This window comes from Sus scrofa, chromosome 11 (genome assembly GCF_000003025.6).
Source record: "Sus scrofa isolate TJ Tabasco breed Duroc chromosome 11, Sscrofa11.1, whole genome shotgun sequence".
Classification (NCBI taxonomy): Eukaryota; Metazoa; Chordata; class Mammalia; order Artiodactyla; family Suidae; genus Sus; species Sus scrofa.
Window position 1 is genome coordinate 71,077,179 of NC_010453.5, and position 16,506 is coordinate 71,093,684.

General features: G+C 40.5%; 1 protein-coding gene across 6 annotated transcripts; it reads right to left on the reverse strand.

Moving 5' to 3' along the window:
* TEX30 (testis expressed 30) lies at window positions 539-7,885 on the reverse strand. Of its 6 annotated transcripts, XM_021065894.1 has the most exons (7): window positions 7,742-7,861; window positions 4,889-4,926; window positions 4,470-4,543; window positions 3,739-3,969; window positions 2,902-2,953; window positions 1,665-1,870; window positions 539-1,001 (listed from the first exon to the last, which is right to left on the reverse strand). In XM_021065894.1, the coding sequence occupies exons 3-7, from the start codon at window positions 4,482-4,484 to the stop codon at window positions 828-830; spliced, it is 678 nt and encodes a 225-aa protein (XP_020921553.1). In that variant the 5' UTR covers window positions 4,485-4,543; window positions 4,889-4,926; window positions 7,742-7,861; the 3' UTR covers window positions 539-827. The 6 variants fall into 6 exon arrangements, with proteins under 6 accessions (XP_020921553.1, XP_020921552.1, XP_013847123.1 ...); XM_021065893.1 differs by lacking the exon at window positions 4,889-4,926 and having other exon boundaries at window positions 7,742-7,885; XM_013991669.2 differs by lacking the exons at window positions 4,889-4,926; window positions 7,742-7,861 and adding an exon at window positions 7,124-7,270.

Genomic DNA, 16,506 nt, shown 5'->3' on the forward strand with positions numbered 1-16,506 from the left:
AGGACCTACCAGAAGTGACGCCAGGACAGCTCTTTGACTATAATCTCAAACTTGAAGGAGCAGCACCTTTTCCCTGCAAGATGCATCAATTCTGTGCAGAAGAGCAGATGGGACCTTTTCACAAATGTTTATTTTGGTCTTAGACAAAGCGCTCTTATCTCTCTCTGGGAATTACATATTCTCCACAACAAGCTATTTCATCAATCAGGAATAGTAGCTTCTTACAAATTAGCTCAGGGAAAAGTCAACTTTAAATGACCTTCTACATTATCCCTGTATTTGTAGTGCTATCTCTGAATGGTCATGCATATCATGCCTATCATTTAATTTGCAAACTTGAATATTATAAATACAAAGCTTGGTTAGAAACCTTTTAAATCTATTTCTTCATTGTACTTTTATGGTCTGCTTTATAGTACATTTTCCTTTTTCCCATTAGTTTCACTTCTGTCTTCCTTTTATAAAGATGACACTGCTCCGCAAAATTAAGAGTACTAAATTAAGAGTACTTTCTCAGGTGTACAGCAATGAGACAAAAGTTTTGTTGTAACAAAATTCAATGTTTAATTTTTCAAAACTATATTAATGAAAATAAATTATATTTAGACCACCTTCAATATTTGTACATCATCTTTATACAACTATAGCAGTGCTTTCAAAAGACATTTTGTAAAGGACATTAATTTCACAATTAAAATGTGTTTTAAAAATAAGGAAACATTAAAGAACATTAGTCTGAAATATATCATAATGCTGAGAGGTATGCTGTTCTCTAACAAATTAACTGTACTTATATTCAAAATAACATAGCTTTAAACTAAAGACAATTATTTCTTGACCATTTCAGTGATTTCCTGGATCCAAAACAAAATCTGTGTATTTATTTCTTTGAAAACATCATTTGTTGACCGTCCTTTCACTGCCATGGAATGATTTGCCTTCTCGATCCAGTGGATTTTATTAGGAGCTTGCATTTTCTGTGCCACTTTCTCCAATAAGTTCTAAAGGAAAGAAAGAAGAGGATGCTAGACTAATGCTTTATTGGTGTTTAATAAAGATTTTCTCTCTCCCACCCTACCTATACTGGCATCCATTCACTAATATTCATTAAAACCTACTCTAGAGATAACTTTGGAGGCAATGGAACATGCAAGACGTGGCAGTTCACATTTCTCAGACACAGCAATACCACAGAAGAGAACAAGCATTTATTATTGATGATAAAAAGTTATTAAATAGGCTGAAGCAAAAAATTCTAAAAAATATTTCTCCCAAGGAAATTCTATGCTCTGGGAAATACACTAAAATTTAGTAGTATGTACAACTTGCTTTTTTCTCAAGAGTCAATTTTATAACTGAAGAATCTGCTTAAATGTCAAAATGATAAACCAAATGTACAGTTTAGTAACCCCAAATTCACAAGATTCAGATATTGATCATTTTATAAGCACGCACTGATCCATTTTACCAACTCTCTCTACAGGGAGATAAATATTGTCAGTATCCTTATATTTTTAGATTCTCCAAAGCAACAGGGTAATTATGGTACAAAATGAGTATTAGTAAAATCAGCATCTTTTTAAAGACACTAAATATTGCAGGTAATATCTTGTTCCCAAGTCATTTCTGTCTTTCATTCATACAAACATCAAGTTACAATTCACCTTTTCACACATTTCATCTGCTGAGCCTGACACAAACAGCACAGGATCTTTTATACGAAAGAGATCTTCATCTCTAAGTTTATGCTGTTGCTTTGGATGGTGCAGTGGATAGGAAATACAAATGAGACCTCGAACAAAATCGTCAGCATCATCTGGCTCAATATGACACATTACAGAAGCAGCTGCTCTTGAGCCCATTGAACGACCTAAAATCAATTAAAATTAAGTTCAGTTTGAAATATAAACATTCACATAAAGCAGTGGTGATAATAATGTGGCAAGTCAGATTTCACTTACTTCATCTATCATATTGCTTATCAACAAATACTTAAATACAAAAGGTGGCGATTAAGCACAACATCCAGAGCCTTGTTCAAAACAACAAAACAAAAACAAACCAAGGCCTAAGGGAATTCCCCCTGTGGCTCAGTGGCATCGAACCCAAGCAGTATCCATGAGGACACAGGTTCGATCCCTGGCCTCACTCAGTGGGTTAAGGATCCAGTGTTGCTGTAAGCTGTGGTACAGGTCAGACGCGGCTCAGATCCCACATTGCTGTGGCTGTGGCATAGGCCGGCAGCTACAGCTCCAATTCGACCCCAAGCCTGAGAACTTCCATATGTCCTAAAAAGCAAAACAAAAGAACAAAACAATAACAATCCAGAGCCTTGTAAAGATCTAAAAACTGATCCTAGAAGTTCCCACTGTGGCACAGTGGGTTAATAATCTGACTGTGGCACCTTGGGTCACTGCAGAGGCATGGGTTCAATCCCCGGCCTAGTGCAGTGGGGTAAAGGATCTGGTGTTGCCCCAGCTGGGGTCTGAGTTGCAGCTTTGCCTAGGGTCCAGGAACTTCCATAGTCTGTGGGTAAGGCCATTTAAAACAAACAACAAACAAAATCTGATTCTAGGTCAAACTTAAAAAAAAAAAGGAATTATTTTTCTGAAGAATTCTTAAAGAGGTGAAGATAATCTTTGTGAAGGAATCATTTGAGAGAGGGTGACTCAAGGATATAAATAAAAGGAGGTTATCTTTGGTTTACTAAATACAAGGTTTAAATTTGCTTTAAACAAAGTATCTTAAGGGTATACTAGGAAGTAACTTACCAAAATAAAACAAAAACTCCTTAAGTCTCTTCCTGTCATTTTAATTCTTGATTACTTATTCCTATATTAATATAGATTTTTTTAATACAAATAGATTTTTAAACAAGTATTTACAAGTATTACAACTTACCTCCAAGGAAAACACCTGCAAGTTTGTATTCTCCTGAGGTCTTTAGGTAATTCTAGAAAATTGACCAAAAAATTATCAATTCTTCTCCTATGAAATATTCCACTGGAAAATCAATATATTTTTCATCATTACTGAAATATATCAAAAACCTTGCAAAGACAACTATGCAATCTTAAATGATTCTTCTTGGAAGAGGAAACCAATTCTTCGCTCTTCTGGTCATGCCTTTCTTTATTATCAAATCACACGCTGGATAACACAGGCAAATATGTGGAAAAAAAAAAACCTCTAAAAAAATTCAAATATGAAAATATTTTTAAAACAAATATTGGAGGGGGAGAAAAGCCAGTAAAAGCTTCCAACTAATACAAAATTTGGTACTACTTCTACTATCTAATTTAAAACTCTGAAAAACTTAAAAGCTTTAAATAATTTGGATTAAAAGAAATTTCAGATTTGTTTCGGCCAGAGATTTTATGGTTTCTAAATGCTATATACAAAAATCATGCTATTTGTACATTCATAGTACAGAAGGCAAAAATATCCAGAACTATATTTACAGCTATATAATTCTAGTAAGAAAAATTACATCATAAGTAGATTCCTGGGCAGTGTCATGGATAAACATTTATGATGTAAGCATTCATCCCCATGGAAACTAACAGATGGCAAGAGAGAAAAATGTGACCTCTACATAGTCTTCACACACTTTTGAGTTTCTAAGAATATTCACTTAGAGATTTTTAAATTAAACCAAATGACTGCTAATAAAATGTCTTAAATTTATTAATTTTAAAAACAGAATTGTCAAAAGTAAATATAAAGAAATGTTCTTACCAAAACTGATTTATATGCCTTAATTCTATGTACAATATTAAGGCCTTTACACGTAAATCTCAGGCAAAAAAACCCATGAGATGCAAGATGGGATGCCAGTGACATCAAATGAGGAAGATTCATGTCTCCTGATGCTCCATGTGTAAGAATTATCCCATATGTTAAGCTCTTGTTAGGTACCAAACAAACAGCATCTAGTAATTTATTTCCAAAAGGAATTTTTAATTTAACCTGGAATTCAAGAGAATAAAGGGATCAAAAATTACTTCCTTGCCTATTCAAATAATTAACTATATATGTTTGTTCTAGGAGATCCATGATTTAATTCATAGCCTCCAAATAAAAAGCTATGACATTAATAATAATATTTGAGAAGTATTTATTGTGTGTCAGCTACTATTTTAACTGCTTTACATGTATTAACTCGTTTAACCTTCCTAATAGTTCTCAGGCAAATGCTGTAATTATCACCATTTTATAGATGAGAAAACTGAGGCACAATAGGTTACATAATGTGCCCAAGGTTATATATCCACCTGCCAGGATCCAAACTCAAGCTCCTTCAAAGTCCTTACTCTTAACCACTAATGCTATACTGTATCTCTTAGTACAAGTTAAAAATAACAAAGTTACTCTGAAGCCATATGACTACCAAAAACAACAAAAAAACAAAAACAAAAAACAAACAAAAAAAACCCTGAAGATGCAGAACATATGAAAATATGTATTACCTCTGTATGACTCATTTTCACTGTTGAATAACAAACTTAAAGTGCATTACATCTGAGAAGCAAAGGACATCTCCCTGAAAAGAAGATTCTGTTGTGAAAGGTGGGTTGGCAGACATGGATATGACATAAGAACTATGAATGAACACTTTCAGTAGCTAAAATAAACACATTTAGAACTACTTCTCTAGGAACTGGTCTCTTTACACGTACCCGTATTTATTTTCATTCCTATGGTCACTCAGAATTGGTTAGAGGGCCAGATGTGGGGCTGACAGATGTTATGTAAGATAAAGCCAATGTGATATCTTAACATGGATGGCTTAAGAAAAATCATATCAATGCAGGATGCTTTATCTTTTCCCCCCAAGCATCTTCATTCTCAGCTTCATCTTCAACTTAATCTCACAGCATCTACTAACCCATTTCCTTCGTCACCATCGTTCCCAGCTCTTCCACCCTGCAATGGAAGTACACATCCACATCCTTTATCATGAGACTCCGCAGAGCCAGAGTGTACATCTCAACCCTACTGCCTTTGGGCTTGGCTATGTGACTTGCTTTAACTAACAGATAAATTCCAAACTGCTACTTCTGGGCTGACACATGGCAAATTTCCAGAAGTGCTCTTGAACTCTCACCTTCAGCCCTAAGAAAAACATGCTCCATGTATTTTTTTTTTCCCAGCCTGGGTTCCAGAAGACACATGGAACAGGTGTGAATCCAAAACCAAAGGCCAGAGTCCAGCCTAGTCCAGCCAACATCTAAACCACCAAAACACCATGAAATATCCATCTCAAGAACCAAGAGCATAAAAGGCTGTGAGCCATTGAGAGTTCAGGCTTGTAATGCAGCATTCCTTCCTACAGTGAAGAGACCTTTTATTGTTCAGGACATTATCAACATCAGGATCTCCATCATTCATCTTTTTCCCATTAACATTTACTAATTCAGTCACTGAAGAGATTAACAATACCAGGGTTCAAAGTTCAAGTTACCAAAAATATAAAGTCTCTCCCTCATTCCACTTCTGCCTTACCACTCAGCTCCCCTCTTCAAAGGCAACAAATGTTACCCAAGTCCACTTATCTTTCAGTTATTTTATATACATATACACACACACCTTTTTTAAAACAAGCTTGATATATGTAATTCTAACAACTCCCCCAGTACATATCTTGGTGATTACTTTCTTCTTTAGACAATGAGCTTCTTTCATTATTATGGCTACAAAATATTCCAAGAAAGAGTTGTGCATAATGTATTTTACCAACCATTAGTGAACACTGAGACTGTTGCCAATCTTTTGTTAAAGCAATACTGAAATGAGTGGCACCACACTTATTATTTTCACAAAATAATATGTATAGATACAGCTATAAGATAAATTCCTGGGAAAGGAACTTATGTGTCAAAGGATGTGTTAATTTGCAATTATTTTTTAAGAACTACATTTTTTTCTTTAGTGCTGCACCTGCAGCATATGGAAATCCCCAGACTAGGGGTCAAATTGGAGCTACAGCTGCTGGCCTAAGCCACAGCCACAGCCACACCAGTTCCATGCTACATCTGTGACCAGCCTCTGCCACAGCCTGTGGCAATGCCAGATCCTTAACCCACTGAGGGAAGCCAGGATCAAACCTGCATCCTTGTGGATACCAGTCAGGTTCTTAATCCACTGAGCCACAATGAGAACTCCCTACATTTCATTTTTGAATAGGTAATATATGCACATGGTATGCAATTAAAAAAAAATGTGAATAGTTGTCTCCCCACAGTTTCCCCCCAACCACAAAGTTTCTTTCCCAGAAGCAACCACTGTGACCAACTTACTGTGTCTATCTTTCCCCTTATGTGTTTGTGTAAAATTCTCACATTTGAGCCCGAAGGGTATTAGACTGGCTGCAAAAGTTCTGGGATTTAAGTTGGAGGAGTAGGAGGATGAACTTCAGTCTTCATTGTCCCTGTTTTCACACTTGTAGCCTCATAAGTGTGCCTGGGGTCCCCAGGTGCAAAGACCTGTTTTACGTTCTCAAGAGAATAGCCTGCTTGGCTTCTAATGGGAGAGAAGCAGTCACCAACAGTGTGATGTGGGGAAGGAGATGCAGATATCTAGACCTCACCTGAGTGGACATGGAGTCCTCTCATCCATCCCCAGCACCGCGCCTTTCACTGCCAGTTCCCAAAGTGTCCCTGGCTGCCAGTCTCTGCACATTTCCAAGACTCTGTGTGTGGCTTAAATAGAACTTTTCCACGGTTTAGAATGTGGCCAATCTGCTAAGACACTTGCTTTCTGGAGCCCAGTATTTTCTTGCTGTTGTTTGCTTCCCCATATTCTCTCCCTCTTTGCGGGTCTGTGTCCCTTTACGGTAATGTTAGCGAGATTTTAGGAGGGAGTAAAATTGGACGTGCATTCTATCCACTCTCTATTCCTCAACAGCTTGGGTGTTTGTTTTATTCAAGGAAACTCCATCCCCTTCCAGAATTCACGACGGACAGTGTGCTCACAACGGTGCACGCAAGCTGGACTACTTGGGAATCTGAACTGGAACGTGGTCTAGACCGACGAGGTTACAACTCGGGCTTTAGGGTCAGATGGGGCAGGGCTGGAAGCGTCTCCACCACCCTGGGGGAGAGGCAGCGATGATCAATCGTACCGGGTCGTGTGCCCACGTCCTGAGCGTTTTCGAGAGTGACTTGTGTGACTGCGGATGCCACCAACCCAGGAACCTTCAGCTGGCAGAACGCCTGGGCGTTACCGACCACGTCGGGGCGGGACGTTGGGGATCGCGGGGCAAACACAGACGTTAAGAGTTCAAGTCCTCCGGGGGGTCGATGCTCCGGCCGCGTCCGCAACAACGCCAAGCCGTACACGGGGAACTCGAGGCGAGGTTCCGCGGGGCTGGGGGCTCAAAGGCGCCCGAGGAGCGTCCTATTCCGCCCACCGGCCCCGGGGCTGCGCCGCGGCCGTCGCCGGGGCCCGGGCGACCCTCGCCGCTCCGAGGCCGCCTCGCGGGACCCAGGCCGGAGCCGCTCGGCTCTCCCCGCCCGCACCGACCCACATTCCGCCTCCCGATCGCGAAGCCCCAGCGGCCGCCGCCCGCGGGAGCGAACCGACGCCGAACGCCTCAGGGGGCCGCCCAACTGCCCCTGAGGGGCGACGGCCGCTAACCCGAGCCGCCTCAGACGGGTCCGCGGGAGGCCCCCGGGGCCCTCGGAAGCCATCCCCATCTGGCGTCCCCAACCGCTGCCGCCGCCGCCGCCGCCGCACTTACCGGGGACGGGAAAGTGGCCGCGAGCACCTAACCGCCCTGACTCCCTTCAGGGAGCAAACTACCACACTCGAAGGGACCGCCTTGCCGCACCCGCCCGCGCGTCCCGCTACGGCGCACGCGCGCGCAGGCCCCGCCCCCCGGGCGCGCGGCCGGGCGCGCGGAGCACGCTGGGAACGAGAGTCTTCCCGCCGCTGCCCGCGCGGCTGCAGCTGCGCCTCCTCCCCGACCTGCGGGGCGGGAGAATTGCCCTCAGTCGCTTCCTCTTGCCCGACCTCCTCTGCTCAGGACGCTTTCCCGTCCCAGCCTCTACATTCCAGCAGTTGCACGCGGGGTCGACTCTGATTATTCTCTTTTGCCAAACCCCACCATCAATAGTCCTGTTTGTTCGACTTGCAAATGTGTACAGGACCCAACTACTTCTCACACTTCCACAAGACCCGTCCGAGCCCCACCTCCTGCTTTGCCTGGATTGTTGGAATAGGATGGTTCACACGCTTGCCCCCACTTTTTTGCTACTGATCAGTGCAGCAGCCAGCTGGACCCTGTTAAAACTTACACCCACCCCTCAACACTTTTCAAAGGCTTCTCATCTCGCCCATAATCAAAGCTAAAGAAGGCCTTGCAAAGACCAAGGTTTTAGATTTACCTCTTATCTATATCCTACTATTCTCGGTTCCCTGGCTCCTTCAGCTCCAACTACTACCTCTTCACTAGTCTCATAGCCAAACCCATCAGACTCACTGCAGGGCTTTTGGCTCTTCACTGTTTTTGAAAAGACCTCAGTGGCTGGAGCTGAACTCCTCGGGGCCTCACATACCACCTTCTCAGTGAGGCCTTCCCTAATCTCAGGCGCACTTCTATCCTTCTACTCTAGTCGCTCAGCATGCCATGAACTTGTCTGTCTTCTTCCTGGACAGAAGGCAGCCATCTTTATTGTTGTTATTTTATTTTGAATCTCCTGTGTATGGAATGATTAGTGGCAAATCAATTTGCCTTGAATTAATGACTCTTGCCCCAAGCCCAGGGCAGTTTATAATCACCTTCTTTTCTGTCACAGGACATGGAAGGAAATAAAATGCAGAAAACCACTTACTGTCATTTTTCTCAAGCATTTTCTTGAATTACAAACTTTTTTTTTTAAATTTAGACTTTTATTTTCTTATATTTTTAATTGTTATTTCCCCAATACAGTATTTTTCCTACTGTACAGCTTGGTGATCCAGTTACACATACATGTATACATTCTTTTTTCTCAAATTATCATGCTCCATCATAAGTGACTAGACACAGTTCCTGGTGCTAACTATGTTCCCAGTACAGGATCTCATTGCTAACCCACTCCAAAGGAAAAAGTTTGCATCTGTTGACCCTAAGCTCCCAATTCACCACACTCCCTCCCCCTCCACCTTGGCAACCACAAGTCTATTCTCCAAGTCCATGATTTTCTTTTCTGTGGAAAGGTTCATTTGTGCCATATATTAGATTCCAGATATAAGTGATGTCATATGATATGTCTTTCTTTTTCTGACTTACTTCACAGCATGAGAGTCTCTAGTTCCATCCATGTTGCTGCAAATGGCATTATTTTATTCTTTTTTATGGCTGAGTAGTATTCCATTGTGTATATATACCATATCTTCCTAATCCAATCATCTGTCGATGGACATTTGGGTTGTTTCCATGTCTTGGCTATTGTGAATGGTGCTACAAGGAACATGTGGGTGCATGTGTCTTTTTTAAGAAAAGTTTTGTCTGGATATATGTCCAAGAGTGGGATTGCTGGTCATATTAGTTCTACGTATAACTTTCTAAGGTACCTCTGTACTGTTCTCCATAGTGGTTGTACCAGCTTACATTCCCACTAATGAGGCAGGAGGGTTCCTTTTTCTCCACACCCCCTCCAGCATTGAATTGCAAAGTCTTAACACTACGCGCTTCCTAATTTTCTACCTATGCTTTTAAAAATGGCTTTATTAACACACCATAAAATCCACTCACTTTGAATACAATTCAGTGGTTTTCAGTAAATTCACAATCAGCAGATTTGCAACTATCGGCATCATTTAAGAACATTTACATCGCCCCACAAAGAAACCTGTGCCCATTTCCTCCTACCCTTAAACCCAAGCAAGCAGATATGTGGTCAAACATTACTCTGGATTTTCTGTGAGTGTTGTTGGATGCGATGAACAGAAATCAGTGGACTCTGAGTCCAGCCGATTGCGCTCCATAACTTGCTGGATAAATGGAAGGACTGAAGAAAACAAAAGACTGATCTCCGCTGTGCAGAGAGGAATTCTGCCCACAGACAGCCTTCAGAGTTGAACTGCACCATAGGTCTTCCCTAGGATTCCAGCCAGGTGGCTTTCACATGCGAACTGCAGATGTTGGACTTGCTAGCCTTCAGGATTGTGTGTAAGCCAATCCTTCAATCTCTCTGCCTATGTACAATGTATTGATTATTTCTCTGGAGAACCTGACTAATATGTCACTGAAGTCTGAAACAAGATAAGAATGTTTGTTATCACCACAGTTCTTCAACATGGTGCTAGGGGGAGTTCCCTGGTAGTCTAGTGGTTAGGACTTGGCACTTTCACTGCTGTGGCCTGGATTTAATCACAATGGCCAAAGACAAAACAAAACAAAAAATTATGCTACAGGTCCCACTAAATGCAGTAAGGATGGAACATAAATAAAAATATGGATATGGTAAAGAAGATACACTCATTATTTTCTTTCTTTTTTGGGGGGGGGGCTTTTTTTTTTAGGGCTGCACCCCTGGCATATGGAAGTTCCCAAGTAGGGGTCGAATCCAAGCTGTAACTGCCAGCCTACACTACAACTGCATCAATGCCAGATCCAAGCCTCATCTGCTACCTACACCACAGCTCACAGCAATGCTGGATCCTTAACCCACTGAGAGAGGCCAGGGATTGAACCCGCATCCTCATGGATACTAGTTGGGTTCGTTACTGCTGAGCCACAATAGGAATTCCACTCTCATTATTTTCAAATATGGTCATACTTGAGGAAATCAAGTAAAGTTTCTTAGATCTGATAAGACAGTGAAGTATGTAGTTGGGTATAGAACAAACAAAAATCTGAAGCTTTCTGAAGCACATTAAATAACTTGCTAAAAAAATATAACTTTTAAAAAAGGCTTACGGCTTTTAAAGATTGTGGCTCAGAGGGTTATGAACCAGACTGGTATCCATGAAGATGAATGTTCTATCCCTGGCTTCGCTCCATGGATTAAGGATCCAGCATTGCTGCAAGCAAGCTGCAGCATAGGACATAGATCAGATCCGGTGTTGCTATGGCTGTGGTATAGACTGGCCCGGGAACTTCCATATAGTGCAAGTGCACCCCCCAAAAAAAGAACAAATTAAAGAACATTAAAAGACTGGGCAAAATAGAAACAAGTGTATAAAATACCTAAGAAAAAACATACTGTAAAGCATTCACATTCTTTTTGAAAAAAACCATAACATTTTACTTAACAAGCTCAAAAAAGGTCTGATTAAATGGAAGTATGCACCACTTTCTCAAGGGGAAAATAATAAATGTTTTAGTTTCATCAACTATACAAATTAATGACATCTCACTTGGAATTTTTAGAGGTCTTGACAAAGTGACTTTCAAGTTCAACTGGAAGTACAGATAAGAAAATTAAGATTTACCATTTGATCCAGCAATCCCACTCCTGGGCATCTATCCAGAGAAAACCATAACTCGCAAAGACACATGTACTCCGATGTTCATTGCAGCACTATTTACAATAGCCAAGATATGGAAACAACCTGAATGTCCATCAACAGAGGAGTGGATCACGAAGTTGTGGTACATATACACAATGGAATATTACTCAGCCATTAAAAAGAATGAAATTCCGGCATTCTTAGCAACATGGATGGACCTAGAAACTATCATGCTAAGTGAAGTCAGCCATACAATGAGACACCAACATCAAATGCTTTCATTGACATGTGGAATCTGAAAAAAGGACAGACTGAACTTCTTTGCCGAACAGATGCTGACTCACAGACATTGAAAAACTTATGGTCTCCGGAGGAGACAGTTTGAGGAGTGGGGGGATGTGCTTGGGCTGTGGGATGGAAATCCTGTGAAATCAGATTGTTATGATCATTATACAACTACAGATATGATAAATTCATTTGAGTAATAAAAAAAGAAAATTAAGAGAACAATTTTAAAAAGAATAGTAAAGATATCTATACTATTATATACATTACATATATAATGTGATATCAAGTTATCATACTGATATCAAAAGACAGTAAAAATTTAGAGGATCATACTTTAAGGTAATTTGGAAAATGTTTTTTATCTCTCAAGGTGAGATCGCCTTTCTATGTAAGGTGCAAAGCCAAGAAATCATAAAATTACAATGGACAGATCTGACCACATAAAGATTAAGAACATCTATACTGAGAGAGGCACCGTGAGCAAAATCAAAGGATGACAAAAACTGAAGGACAACATTTGCAACAAACATAATAGAAAGGGTTGATGGCTGTAAATACAAAGAGTTGAAACAAATCAGTAAGAAAAAATTTCCAAAATAGAAAATTTGACATTGCTGAAAAGTCAAAGACAAGGAGGAAAAGATATTCAATTTCATAAGTAGTAGGTTATCAGGGAAACATTTTTTAAACAAGTTTTGTTTTCAAATTGACAAAAATGAAAAAAAGGAATAATACCCAGTGTTGTTGCATATACAGGAAAATGACATTTTAATACCCTAGTAATGGGAGCATTGTTTGTATGTCTCTTTCTGTTTTGCTTTATCTGTAAAAATGTATCCATTGTGTCAGTACTTCGCTTTGAGAAATTTATCCCACGATATTACCAGCAGGCAGCCTTCTTTTTGAGATAGTGAAAATTAGAAACAATCCTTCTTGTATAGCAGAAAGGATGGAGAGGATATATTTTTGGGGTCTGGGTCCCTGAAGGACCTAACCTCCAAGTTTATGAATCCAGAAAAATGTCTGAAAATCTACTTCTTAACAGTGGTTCTCCTGAGAAGATAGTGATGGGAAGAAGTTGATTTTTCATTATTATGAGCCTCTTTACTTTTGAAATAAAATTCCACTTCGAACTAATTATATATTCATGGGAAGTTATAAACGTATCAAAAACAGGAGCTTGACATTATGCAATTCACAGAACTTATTCAGATTTCCTCAACTATATATGCATTTGTGTCTGTGTGTGTTTGTGTGTATGTGTAATTCTATGTAGCTTTGTTATCTGTGTGTATTTATGTAACCAGCTCTATAATGAACGTATAGAACCGATCCATAATCACAAGCATCTCTTACACTAGACCTTTATAGCACGTCCTCCCTTTACATCCAAAATATCCTTCTCAGGAAAAATGCAAGATAGGGAGTTCCTGTTGTGACTCGGTGGAAACGAATCTGACTAATATCCATGAGGATGCAGTTTCTCTCCCTGGCCTCGCCCTGTGGGTCAGGAATCCGGTGTTGCCATGAGCTGTGGTGTAGGCTGGCAGCTGCAGCTTGGATTCGACCTCTAGCCTGGGAACTTCCATATTCTGCAAGTGTAGCCCTAAAAAGAAAAAAAAAAAAAAAAGTAAGATAATGGAAAGAGAGCTATAATTTATTGTTGATTGAAAAAATGCTACAGAATTTTTTTGAGAGAGGGCAAAATTTATGTATATGAGCATATTTCAATTCAATTTCTTATATCTTAATTTGAACTGAAAGTCTGGTTCTCTAAACCAGACTTCAAAACACACCAACAAGATGAAACTTGCGAAACATCCATCCACAAGTCACACACTCTGAGTTCAACTTCAAAGTCAGTCCTCCTGAATTCCTATTGGAGTCTCAGTTCTATTCACTTAGACTTAAACAAAAGATTTACAAGACAAGCAGGGATAAGAGTACAAATGCCATCCTGTCATCACCTACTTTTCACTTATTTTTACAGCGAGAGGAATTCCTGCTATGCGAAAGTGTCATTCAAGGTCTAGGGAACACAGGGGCCATCTGTGGCCCTGCCGTTGTGATGGATGAAGAAGAAAAGATTTGCACAATGAGAAACACATGTTCTGGAAACTTCTAGAGTTGTCATTTTTTGGGTAATAAGTTATAAGGCTTAATTTATCAGAACCACAGAGTGAAGGAACTAATGCTTCAGCTCCTGCAGCTGCCACTATCCTATTATTATACTACTCATATAATGCACAGCCTCTTTGCTGATTACAAATATTATGTTTTGCCTATTGTCACTAATCCTCCTGGAATTGATCTTCGGGTACAGTGTGTGCTAAGGATTCAGCTGTTTTTCTTCCCCATAGGAATACCTGTCATAGTATGACTTACAATAAGAAATATGTATTTTGTCTTCCTTTTTCCCAATTCTGGCACAGAGCTCCTAAAACTTTTGAATTTCTGAAATGACAGCAATAAAGCAATAAAGGAGTCTTTTGTTATGTTGATGAGTTGACTTTTGGAAAGTACCACAAGTGGGAGACTGGTTGGCAAGAAAGCCAATCATGTGATTAGAGGGTTGGAATTTTCAATGTCCCTCTAACCCCACTCTGGGAGGTAATCAGCCATGCCTACTTAATGAAGGCTCTGTAAAAACCCAGAAGGATGGAGTTTAAGAATTTTCAGGTTGGTGACCCAGACCCTTCCTCAGTCACCAAGCCTAACCCCAAATTCCACAAAGACAGAAGCTCCTTTGTTTGGGCCCCTGCTCCGTGTACATCTTCATCTGGCTGTGGAGTCCTATCCTTTCATATCCTTTGTGATAAGCTGGTAGTCGAGTGCATAACCTGGTTTCCTTAGTCCTGTGAGCTGCTCTAGCAAACTAACTGAACTCATGGGGGGGGGGGTCATGGGAACTTCTGATTTACAGCCAGTCAGTCAGAAGCACAAAGTGACAACCTGGACTGGTGATTGGCATTTGAAGTGAAGGACGATCTTGTGAACTGTGCCCTTAACCTGAGGAATCAGATGTGCTCTACGTAGATAGTGTTGGAATTGAGTTGGATTCTTGGATACCCAACTGGTGTTGGAGAATTGCCTGGTCATGTGGGGAGAACCACCCATTGGGGTTGGAATCGGAATCATTGATACCCATTGATACCCATTGTCCTAGCTTTGTGTGTACTTTCTCCAGTTCTCTGTGGTTTGGATTGCAGACCAAGCTTCTAGTCTGTTCATTCATGACTCTTTGGTATTGTTCTGTTTTTCTTTTTCTTTTTCCTATCTCTGCACCAGTATCATATGTCTTTGATTCTGAAGCTTTATAAAGCTTGCTTAGATTTCCCTTGTGGCCCAGTGGGTTGAGGATTTGGCGTTTCACTGAGGGGGCTTGGGCAGCTGCTATGGTGTGAGATCCATCCCTGGCCCAGGAACTTCCACATGCTGTGGGTGTGGCCCCCTCAGAAAAGTCTTGCTGTATAGTGGGAAGTTTCTCATGATTCATCCTACCTCAAGACTGTTTACTTTTTCGGAGTTCTCATTGTGGCTCAGCAGGTTAAGAACCTGACATAGTGTCCATGGGGACGTGGATTCGATCCGAGCTCAGTGGGTTAAGGATACGGCATTGCCGTGAGCTGTGGTGTAGGCCGCAGATGCGGTTTGGCTCTGTTGTTACTGTGGTGTAGGCCTGTTTCTCCCGTTCAACCTCTAACCTGGGAAGTGGCATATGCCACACATGCCGCTGTAAAAAGGAAAAAAAAAAAGAAAGAGTTTAGTTTATCTTGGACTTTGCAGGTCCATGCATTTTTTAGGAAAGGTTTATAAGTTCTACAAAAAGGGACAGGGTATATTTTGGTTAGGACTACATTGACACTATGGTATGTGAGAGAAAGCTGATTTTTTTTTTTTTTTAATATTTTTAGGGCCACACCCGCAGAAGATGGACGTTCCCAGGCTAGAGGTCGAATCAGAGCTGTAGCTGCCAGCCTACACTACACCCAGAGCAATGCAGGATCTGAGCTGCATCTGCGAACTACATCACATCTCACGGCAACACCAGATCCTTAACTACTGAGCAAGGCCGGGGATCGAACCTGAGTCCTCATGGATGCTAGTCAGGTTTGTTTCTGCTGAGCCACTACGGGAACTCCAAAGCTGACATCTTTAATGCTGAGGCTGCCAATCCATGAACATGTAATATTTTCCAATTTAATTACTTTTAAAAAAGTTCTCATAATTTTCTCTATAAAGATCTTGTCCATTTTTGCTAGATTTAATTCATCAAATAATTCACAGTTTTCAAAGCTATTGTTAAATCTTATCTTAAACATTTTAATTTTTCTGTTACTACCCACTATATTAAAATACCAGGTATTGAATTTTATATACTAGCTTTGTATGTAACAAATGCCACATTTTCTTGTACATTTTCTTGTTAACTCCATCAATTTATAGATTCTTTTGGATTTTCTCTGTACTAAAGCCTATCATCTGGTTTTTATGATACTTTGATTATTTTCCAATCCTTCAACTTCCTACTTCTTTTCCGGGTTGAGTGTGCTAGCTCAGACTTCCAGCCTTGGGTAGAAGGGCAGTTGTTGTGATGGTGAGAATCCTGAGGTTGTTCCTAATTTCCAAAGGAAGGTCTTTAGAAGATGTGGTGGGTGATTAGGGTCCCTCCCCACAAAGATTTATCCAAGTCCTAAGCTGCCTACTTGTGAAATGGGACCTTACTGAGAAATAGGGTCCTTGCATGTATAGTTAACACCCTCAAGATGAAATTACGTT

What these genes read in the sequence shown, in the direction of transcription:
- TEX30 (XM_021065893.1), bottom strand. An exon ending in AGGCATATAAATCAGTTTTG is followed by an intron (nt 2,954 to 3,738) that starts GTAAGAACATTT and finishes TCAATTTTCTAG; the next exon opens with AATTACCTAAAGACCTCAGG. An exon ending in CAGATGAAATGTGTGAAAAG is followed by an intron (nt 1,002 to 1,664) that starts GTGAATTGTAAC and finishes TCTTTCCTTTAG; the next exon opens with AACTTATTGGAGAAAGTGGC.